Source organism: Pollachius pollachius (assembly GCF_949987615.1).
Source record: "Pollachius pollachius genome assembly, chromosome: 4".
Classification (NCBI taxonomy): Eukaryota; Metazoa; Chordata; class Actinopteri; order Gadiformes; family Gadidae; genus Pollachius; species Pollachius pollachius.
The window spans coordinates 25,927,428-25,938,024 of NC_136937.1; the positions used below are offsets into that span (position 1 = coordinate 25,927,428).

A 10,597-nucleotide genomic window follows, 5' to 3' on the forward strand; every position below is an offset into this window, starting at 1 on the left:
TTAATAAGAAATTAAGACCAGAAAAGTAGCATAATAGGAGATCTTTAAGCATGGATCACTTGAGGGGGAAGACAATGTTCAAAAGATGTGTCTGTAGGTTTAAAATATTCTTTAAATGTTTACGTGGACAGTCTTTGGGAAAGGTAAGTGCGCCTAACTTCCATTTCACAATAAAGGTATGGAGGAGAGGGAGGAAAAGTCACCTCCTTGTGTTTTATTTTTAAACATGGTTCACTTGAAGGGGAAAGACAATGGACACTGTTCATAATAAACAAACTGTGTACGTTTAAAATGTTCCTAAAATGTTTCTTTTGAACGATTAATTTCACAATAAAGGTATGGAGAAGAAGGAAAAGTCACACCTCCTCGTGGTCCAACATCTGCTCCTTCAGCTTCTCCGCCAGTTGACTGCTCTGGTTGATCTCGTCGTCCTGACAACGATACGGAAACACAAACAGTGAGCATGAGCGGACCACCGACCCAACACACCGGATGAACAACACGCCATCTCAACTATCTCTTTCCCGTTCTCTTTCTTTCTGCCCTTGTGGTTATGACTGTAATCCAAGCCATAAACACTGAGATGCAGGTCAATTCACACCAGTGTGACAAGAAATTGCAGCAAGGAAACAGCGATTTTGCTTGTGCTGCTTCTTGTGCTGCTTATTTGCTGCTTTTGGAAGCAACAGCGAAAGTGAAATTTAAAGAATTCCAATGGTCAAGTTTCCAGAATGGTCTCTCGCTGGTTTCTAATCTTCCACAGCAACACATGACATCATTGGCTTCATAAACATCCCTACAGATGAATGCTGGTATATGATAAGGACCCAGCTGACCTTGTCGTCCAGCTGCTTGTACAGGGAGCCGATCTCCTCCTCGTACTTGCTCCTCTCCTGGCAGGAGACGTCCGTCTTCTCCCCCCCTCCCTCGGTGGACTCGGGGAGGTTGTCGATGACAGGGGTGTTGTCGCATTGCTCCACGTTGCGGGCGGGCTGCTGCTCCGCCTCCGGCACGGCCTCACCTGCCCACCGGGCCGGAGGAGACACCGTTTGAACCTGACATGTACTGTGCTCCTCCCAGACATGGTTAGTAGATAGAGGTCACATGACTTATGTCTAAGGACAGGGTGATGAGGAGGGGGGTGTCATGTGAGCCTCTACTTCTCTCTTTGCTCCTCCACCTCTACTCTAAATCCTCCACGGTTCTCCCCACTCATCCACCTCTCTCCCAACTCCTCCACCTCCCTCCTCCAGCCCTCTCCCCTCTCCTCCCCCTCCTCCTCCTCCAGGCCTCTCCCCTCTCCTCCTCCTCCAGCCCTCTCCCCTCTCCTCCTCCTCCAGCCCTCTCCCCTCTCCTCCCCCTCCTCCTCCTCCTCCAGGCCTCTCCCCTCTCCTCCTCCTCCAGCCCTCTCCCCTCTCCTCCTCCTCTCTCCTCCACCCGTCTCTTCACCCCCTTCACCACTCTCCTCCGCCCCCTCACCGTTCCTCCAGCAGTTGAGCTCGGCCTCTCTCCCCCCTCCTCCTCCACCCCCCTCCACCGCTCCTCCTCCACCCCTCCTTCACACCCCCTCCTCCTCTCCTCCACCCCTCCTCCTCCCCTCCTCCTCTCCTCCGCCCCCTCACCGTTCCTCCAGCGGTTGAGCTCGGCCTCTCTCCCCCCTCCTCCTCCACCCCCCTCCACCGCTCCTCCTCCACCCCTCCTTCACACCCCCTCCTCCTCTCCTCCACCCCTCCTCCTCCACCTCCCACCACTCAATCTTCTTCCTCCTCCTCCTCCTCCTCCCTCCTCCATCTCCTCCACCCCTCCTCCTCCCCTCCACCTCTCCTCCGCCCCCTCACCGTTCCTCCAGCGGTTGAGCTCGGCCTCCAGCCTCTGGATGATCTTCTTGCGGCTCTTGCTCTTCTCCTTCTCCTTCTCGTATTTCTTCTTCCACTCCTCCGCCGTCAGCTCCAGGTTCAAACACACCGTGTTCTTGATGGTCTTGGCCCTGCGTGAATCAAACAGGCACACGCACGCGTGCACACACACACACACACACACAAAAACGCACACACGCACACGCATGCATACACGCGAGCACACAGACACACGCACACACTCACATACGCACATGCACACACACACGCACACATGTTAAGATGAGGAAGATGAAGTGATTGCTGAAATCCGAAAGAAGAGTAAAGGATGATGTGGATGCTTGTTGGAGGGATGGTGAGCACTTGGACAACGGCCCATCACCTGAGGCTTAACAAGTCTGAGCTCCTCCTAATGCCAGGGAAAGATTGCCCACACATGGACTTACTGGTCACTGTTAAGAACATCACTGTATCTCCTTCTCCAACTGCCAGAAATCTCGGTGTGGTACTGGACAATCAGTTATGCTGCAGGGAAGCAGCTCAGCTTCTAGTCCAATCACTGGTCATCTCCCGCCTCGACTACTCCAACCCGCTCCTGATTCTGCGATTAAACCTTTGCAGCGCATCCAGAATGCGGCAGCGCGCCTCGTGTACAACCTACCTAAGTTCTCCCATGTGACCCCCCTCTTCTGAGACCTCCACTGGCTCCCTGTAGTAGCTCGCATCATATCAAGATGATGGTACTGGCATACAAGGCAGTCGATGGAACTGCCCCTGCCTACCTCCAAGCATTGGTAAAGCCACACACCCCAGCTCGATCCCTCCGCTCAACTACCTCAGCTGGAAGTCTGGTACCGCCATCGCTAAGAGCAAGCAAAGGTTGATCAACAAAGTCACAACTTTTCTCTGTTATGGGACCTCAGTGGTGGAATGAGCTCCCTGCTGATGTCAGGATCGCAGAGTCGCTCACCAGCTTCCGTAAAAGACTCAAAACTCACCTGTTCAGAGTTCACCTCGACTCTGCATAGCTACCCAGCCCCTTCCGGCCACCATTGTATGTTGTACGTCCTGGCACTTAATGTACGCACTTAATCTACATTGCACTTATTCATAGTACTTAATTGTGTAACATCTGCAGTAGCTGCTAGCATTGCTTTACACGGGGAATGGGTTAGCCTAGCGATTGTTAGTACTTGCACTTGGCTCTATGAACATTTTTACTGTACTGACAGAGATATATTGTTTCACTTCTTATGACAAATGTACTTATTGTAAGTCGCTTTGGATAAAAGCGTCTATATATATAAATGGATGGATGAAGTTATGTTGGAGGCTAAATTTATACATGGATGGATGGACAGATGGGTGAGTTGTGTATGGATGGATGATGAGTAGTTGAACAGGTTGAGGAATGAATGAATGAACGAATGGATGGATGGATGGATGGATGGATGGATGGATGAATCAATGGATTGAGGTGTTTGGATGGAACCCCTTTCATGAGTGGACACAGGGGTTAGACAGACATAACCAATGAGCAAACAAGCGGGGGGGGGGGGTGGGTACCTCTGTCCAAACATGAGGGTGGACTTGGTCTCGGCCTCGTTGTACACGGAGGGCGAGCAGCAAATGATAATGGTGGTCCGGCAGTTGCCCCCCAGTGAGTCCTGCAGGATGCGAGTCATCTTGCTGTCCCGGTATGGGACGTGGCTTTTCTAAACAGGACAACACACAAAATGAGTTTTTTTTACTGGCTGTAATGTCAAATTTGAGAGAAATATTCCTTTGACGGCAAGTTATATTATTATATCCCATTGCTGCAATCATGACTGATCCTCTTTGCTTCCAATGGGAGGTTGTATCGGGCGAAGCTGTGTTTGCACAGCCGTTGGGATGGAATACTAATACTCGGTAACTCGATGGGTCATAACGGGGTTACTCAGTAGACCACAATTACATTTTGGAACCACAAATATATGCCCAAAATGATCTACATTTAATAATTGTATTATTTATTTTGCTCTAAATCGTAGCATTGAAGCAAATCAATGATAGGTAACCCAACATGGACGTCATTGTTATGATCTGACTTTTTCTTTGTGTTGTCCCTCACCTGAGCGTTCTCATCAATCTCAATTCCCTCATCAGTCTCTACCCATACATACTAGCTCCCTTCCTTCGTTCCCTTGTCGGTTCGTTGTTTTTGTTATGTCCCTCATTCCTCGTGGTTCTCAAATTGTAGAGTATTGTTCCTCCTCCCTGAATAGATATTGAGTTGCTTCATCAAAGGCCCTTTGATTGGTTACATCCTGAGTCATCTTGTTTGAATTTATCAATTTGTTCATTTGTTCACACTCATAGAGCCCCTTTTACATCATGTCAATGTTAGCATTGAAAGACGATCCGACTGGTGCCAGTGCTTGTATCTGTGTCTGACACTCTCTGCACCCGCACTCCAGCAGCTGGGGATGCATTGTGGGTAACTCACGGTTCCCTCGGCCAGCGCAGAGATGACGTTGCCCAGCGCAGACAGAGACTTATTGATGTTCTTGGCCTCGTCCAGCACCGCCCCCTCTGCACCAGTCTTACTGACCTTGAGGGGCGACCCAGGGCAGAGAGAGAGAGAGAGAGAGACAGAGAGAGAGACACAGGGACAGTGAGACAGACACAGAGACAGAGAGATAGGGGATAAAAGAGAGAGAGACCCCCACACACACACATACACACACAGACACACAGAGAGGGAGAGAGAGAGAGAGAGACATAGAAAGAGAGAGAGCGAGACATAGACAGAAAGATAGATAGAGAGAGACAGAAAGAGAGAGAGACAGACAGAAAGAGAGAGAGAGACATAGAGAGAAAGAGAGAGAGACAGACAGAAAGAGAGAGAGAGAGAGAGGGGTGTAAGAAAATTGGTAAAAGTGAATAGATTTCCAAGAAAGATGATGAAGGAGGAAGAGAGATACATGCGAGAAGTGTTTGGAAAATCAAGAAGAAGAAGAAGAAGAAGAAGAAGCAGAAAGAGAGGTCCTAGGTGTGTTATAGGGGGGTCAGGGGGACCTTCTCGCTGCCAGCCAGGTCAACCAGGTACAGCTTCCCACTCAGCTTCTTCTCCGTCTCCACGTTCTCCTGCTTGATGTTGATCAGGAAGATACTGTGGCTTCTGGAGCTGTGCTCGTTCATGTCTGCGGCACACACACACACAGGCAAACAAACTCACACACATGGTTACATGATTCTATAAATAACGCTCACTCACTACCCTGATTGATCAGTCCAGCCTTTACTTGTCTTTTATAAATGTTTTTAAAAAGATATTCCTCACTTTAGATGAGCTCACACAAAAGACTAACATAATGCTTCCTAACTACCTGAACTAATCATGAACCCTAGCATTATTAAGTGTTTATTTGTGTTTAAATGTTAGTTATTCTAAAGGGCTGCCAACAACGGTAATAAGATCAACAAATAAACATTTTATGTACCAAAGTATGCATTTATTGCAATATATCGAACCAATACAATATAAAAAAAATGTAACTGTTTCAACTGGCCTGAAGTTATCGCCACTATTTTCATTTAGACATCCTGCTTGTATAAATAGCGAGACAGGGCTTGATCCAAAGGCCATTCAGAGCGCACAATCAAAGGTTTCGAACTCCGCCCCTGTGGACACCTACTGGTCACTGCGACGTGCCGATTGGCCTTTCCCTCGTCGATGACGTCCATCACCTCCTCAGGACTGGAAACAAAGCGCTCCGTGCAACCCTGGAGGACAAAACAGACGGAACTCATGTTTCAGTGAACACACAATCCTCCCAGACCCCAGTTGCCAGAACCACCTCTATCCCCTCCAAGAATCACCCATCCCAGCACTATGTAGAGTCGCTGGGATGCGTGATTCTTGGATTGCGCAGGCCGTACACCACGTACAGCCGTGGGCATTGTAGTCGTTGTTCTGCTGTTATGATGCTGGGAAAGTGGTGGCACTTTTGTGCAGAGGTGCCGGAAATGTGATAAATAGACAATCTGCGCCTATTGTCTGCGACTATTGTCTGCGACTATAGTGAGTGACTGTTGACTGTGGCTATAGTTAGCGACTATTGTCTGCGACTATTGTCTGCGACTATAGTGAGTGACTGTTGACTGTGGCTATAGTTAGCGACTATTGTCTGCGACTATTGTCTGCGACTATAGTGAGTGACTATTGACTGTGGCTATAGTTAGCGACTATTGTCAGTGACTATTTTCTGTGACTATAGTGAGCGACTATTGTCTGTGACTATTGTCTGTGGCTATTGTCTGTGACTATAGTTAGCGACTATTGCCTGCGACTATAGTGAGCGACTATTGTCTGTCACTATAGTGAGCAACTATTGTCTGCGACTATAGTGGGCGACTATTGTCTGCGACTATAGTAAGCGACTGTTGTCTGCGACTATATATTTCTCTCAATGAACTGATAAACGAATTGACTCTTTGTTCCAGACTTTGATCGAACTGATACATATACCACCCTGTCATGCCATCATACCCCACCTACCTTGACATAGGGAACTCTGTTTTTGTCCTCATGCACAGCAAGGTTGGTCTTGGACACTTGAAAAAGGAGAAAGAAAATATATGAAAACAATGTATCCTTCATAAATTCATCATTAAACTGAACTGAAATGACAGTTTATAGTATATCGTGGATGTTTAATCCAATCTTATTTTACTTGTTATATTAATCTAAACCCAGGCATATAATAATGTAAGCATATACAGTGCAGAAGTATCTTCACTGAACTCTGAGTTAATATTCATGGACATGAAGACATTCCGACATTCCAAAATACGTTTCTCTGGGTTCTATTGAGGCCAGTAGAAGTTTTCATTACCATCCAGCAGGTCCCTGATCTTGTCCATGTAGATCTCAAAATACGACACCTGTGCAGAAAATCAGATTTCTTTGTGGTGAAAATGATTAATACTAGTTATTGCTGTACCTATTTGCATAATTCTACCACGATTTAATTGATATCCTGTTTCCTATACACAATCTAAGAGGGAAGGTGGGAAAGAAAGCACGACAGAACGAACCAAAGCATGCAAAATGAAAGCTTGACAATTGCCGTGTGGTGGTACAATGCTTTTGATCCTAACCTTTGGATTATCGCGACCATATTCAGGTTGTCGGTGTGGTTATGGATTGGCATACAGTGTCTGACACGGTTCGCATCCAAACTAACAACAACAGGTGAGATGGATGTCTGTGTTGTAACGTTGTCCTTGTAGGACGGCTACGTCGTGTAGCTGTGGTGAGTGATCATTTTGGCCGCTAAATCAAGGTTGAAGGTACAGGCTGCCCAGGGTAAGGTGAAATAGGTATACATTTTCCTATGTATACCTGTGTGTTAAACCTTGACGGCACTTTCAAATAGCACTAAAGCACTTTATTTTTTAAAGAATTTAAATGGAATAGACTTTTATTAACGAATAGTGGCGTTTTATTTTGTTGGTTGTATTTGATCAGGTTGTTTTGTCTCATGTCTTTTAATATGCATGTACGTAGTCTTTACCGCTGCTGTAAACCAAAAATCCCTCTGAACTGAACTGTGCTTGCGTTTGTGGATGCAGTGCAGTTAGCCATCAACGGTGCCTTGTTTACCTTGATGTGGAACTCCAGGTTCTCGTCCATGGAGTAGATGTGGTCGAAGATGTCGTTGGAGATGCGTGGGATGATACCCATCAGCTGGGGGTTGTGGAGCTTTCCCTGGGGAACCGGCCAAATGACAAAGGTCGTTACCCAATGACCAATCAGAACTACGGGGGGGTCACCAACCAGGGATTATGGGAGCCAATGACAACCAAGGATCGATCAGACTGCCAATATCCTTATACTCACTGGCGGATACTCTTACCGGAAACATGGGTTTAATTGAGAATAACTTAAAACCCGCACCGGTTTAAGATAGAGGTAAGCGTCATGTGCGTGTGAGCTTTAAATAAGATAGGATCTGACAACTGCTTTTAGTGTCCACGTAAATGTATGATGAATAGATAAGCGGCATTTGCTACGGTTAACTGGGCTGGTAGACTGATCTATTCAGCATACATCTAGGTGGACACTCCCACTTGAGGATGTCTCAAAAACACAGGAAAAGGCAGATTTTCAAACGGCTTCACATTCACACCTGAAGCCATAATATCACCCCACTAAGAAGTGCAACAGGAGAAGATAACCTCTCTGGAGCTGGGGAAGGCATAGAGGCTGAGGCCTGACTAGACAGCCCAAAGACGACTTTGCTGCCTCTCGCCTGTGCCCTCATTTTAATCTCACCTAAGGGCCAAGTAGAGCCATGACAGGAAGAATGGTGTCTGATTGGTAAGAGTCTAAACTCTCGTTAAGCCGCTCTTTAGGGCATGAGGAAGATTCAACTAATAAAAGACTTTCAGCGAAAAGACATCAGGGAGAACTTAGAGGAGAGGGTAAGGTGAGAGATGGGGCTGTACTGTAATGACCGCTAACGCTGTCTGAGTCCAACACGTTACATCACTGCATTTAGCAGAGCGAGAGAGAGACCGTCGAGGTGAATCACCTCCATTGTGTGGGTCTTCCCTGAGGAGGTCTGTCCATAGGCAAAGATGGTCCCATTGTAGCCTTCCAATACATCTAGAATTAACACAAATTTATCAGAGGTCAATGCATTCATCGTAATAGTCAAATGTCTGTGTGTGTATATGTGTTTGACACTTTACAGTATAATAAGGCAGGTTAACAAAGAGAAAACGTCAAAGGTTTATTAAGTTGCATTCTGCATCCAATTCATTAATTCATTAGTCATGCCTTTCGAAGCTGTGTGTGAGTGTTTGTGAGTGTGTATGTGTGTGTGTCACACATAACAGACACCACCCCACCCCCCCTCAGTGGACCCACCTTTGACGATCTGCTTGGCGCACGCATCATAGACCTGCTCCTGCTGGGAGTTGGGGGGAAGAACACGGTCGAAGACGTACGGCTTTCCCTGTCATTGTTGTTGGTGGTGGTGACACACCACCAGAAAGACAAGGACAAAGAGATGTCAGGGCAGTATCACCTCGGAGAGAGGACAGCTCTCAGGAGGACCTTAAAGCTATAGTAGGGGCGGATCCAGAGTTGTCAAGCGAGGGAGCAGAAAAGAGCAAAAAACAAGCACGAAAATAAACAATGACCCAAAACACCCTGCCCCTCCCTCCCTCCTCTCCCTCCCTCCCTTTGTGTCTCCCCCGTTGATAAGTACTGCATTCATGCACCTGTGTTGGAGCTACGCTAACATTGTGTGCGCACATGTGATTGACAGACGAGATGGATGCTCAGAACCGATCAGGGAAGAGCTGTCCTGAAACAACATGGAGACTCACAGTGCATTCCTCTCACTCATAGCTGATGGATGTCTACCGCATTCTGGACATAATACACAAATGATCTTTCATTCATACAAATCTTTTAAATTGTACAGACCTTAGTCAGTTAATATTAAACGAAACCACTATAAAAGATAGAGCCAGCAGTGTCGCAGTCATAGGATAGTGTTTCCCAACGTTTCCTCTCTTGTAGGCCTACCCTCACAGTCCCATCAGTGGGGCTAAAGTCCCTGTTCATCAGCACCAAATGGTGAGGAGCTTAAAATAGAAGAGGCCGAGGGCTATTTCTGGTCTTTATTTATCAGCAGCAATCCACATACATAATATGGATGAGATTCAACAAATATTGATATTTATTCTGTAGGCGTGGTAGAAGCTAAACCTGAATGTTTACAAGCACTCCCTGGAAACTGCCCGCGTCTGCCCCCTATCGGCCCGCTGAGCGCCGGTTGTGAACCATAGTTAAACCAAAGAGGAGTCCGCGGCACAGCGTAGGATGGGTGGCGGGGTGTTTTGAGCAGTCACTATGCAGACAAGGCTGGCTGACAGACTTGGCAGGAATCAACAACTCTGGGAAACGCATCTGCATTGCTATTTAAGTTTAAATACGTCATGAACTGTGCCCTGGTGCGTGCCGGTGTTATCTGATGGCCTTTTGGTCATCATGATAAGGTTTATTATTCTACCAGTGCCTGGTTCGTGAAAGAAGCAGGCCCCTAATAAGTATGATGAGACACTTGTGTTTGTCCTACCATGACACCTCTGTTCAAAGTGTATAATGTGATTACAGGAGACTGGACCAATATCCATCAGCTTCAATTTGCCCGTTCAGCAAGGTTTTCTACCGCATCGGACACACGTAAAAAAAAACCTGCTGTCTCATACCGGCAATCTCAGGGTCCCAAAACACACACACACACACACACACACACAAACACATATGCGCAGATGAGCGTGCACGCGCGTTGTCTCTCCAACTTAAGTCTAGTGACGCTATTTCAATGGGCCCCTGTGCGCTAGAAAAAAAAAGCACTTTTGATCTATTATTTATTTCAATTTTTCTTTTTAGAAAACCTCAAACTCGCGGATACATTAATAAAGAAAATAGAAATAATACGTTTTTAAAGGTTTTTTTCCGCTTACCGTTATCACCACGGTGTCATCGTCTTTGAATTTGGGGATGTATTTGTCCCCTCGTGTAATCTCCGCCTCGTTCAGGGGCCTGAACCTGCACAGCACTTTGACGCCGCACTCTGCCGGGTCCGTCATCGCTGTAGGTGGTGGTGGTCGGCAGGTTGTCCAAGAGGGGGAATCAAAAATGTTTTTAACGAAAACCTAAACGCGTCATGCAGAGA

The 10,597-nt window shown here is 46.9% G+C and overlaps 1 protein-coding gene across 1 annotated transcript in view; it reads right to left on the bottom strand.

The window, feature by feature from the left end:
• The window catches only part of LOC307074597 (kinesin heavy chain-like), a gene marked incomplete at its 5' end in the record, with an annotated part of 28,574 nt that extends 18,063 nt beyond the window's left edge, over positions 1-10,511 (bottom strand). Inside the window, 13 exons of the mRNA XM_079734810.1 lie at positions 363-431; positions 837-1,021; positions 1,839-1,987; positions 3,423-3,571; positions 4,345-4,449; positions 4,917-5,041; positions 5,537-5,624; positions 6,400-6,455; positions 6,737-6,785; positions 7,507-7,611; positions 8,438-8,511; positions 8,776-8,863; positions 10,386-10,511. Of these exons, the coding sequence (XP_079590936.1) occupies positions 363-431; positions 837-1,021; positions 1,839-1,987; positions 3,423-3,571; positions 4,345-4,449; positions 4,917-5,041; positions 5,537-5,624; positions 6,400-6,455; positions 6,737-6,785; positions 7,507-7,611; positions 8,438-8,511; positions 8,776-8,863; positions 10,386-10,511 (1,368 nt within the window). The remainder of the gene's footprint in view (positions 1-362; positions 432-836; positions 1,022-1,838; positions 1,988-3,422; positions 3,572-4,344; positions 4,450-4,916; positions 5,042-5,536; positions 5,625-6,399; positions 6,456-6,736; positions 6,786-7,506; positions 7,612-8,437; positions 8,512-8,775; positions 8,864-10,385) is intronic.
• Between the last annotated feature and the right edge of the window lie 86 nt (positions 10,512-10,597).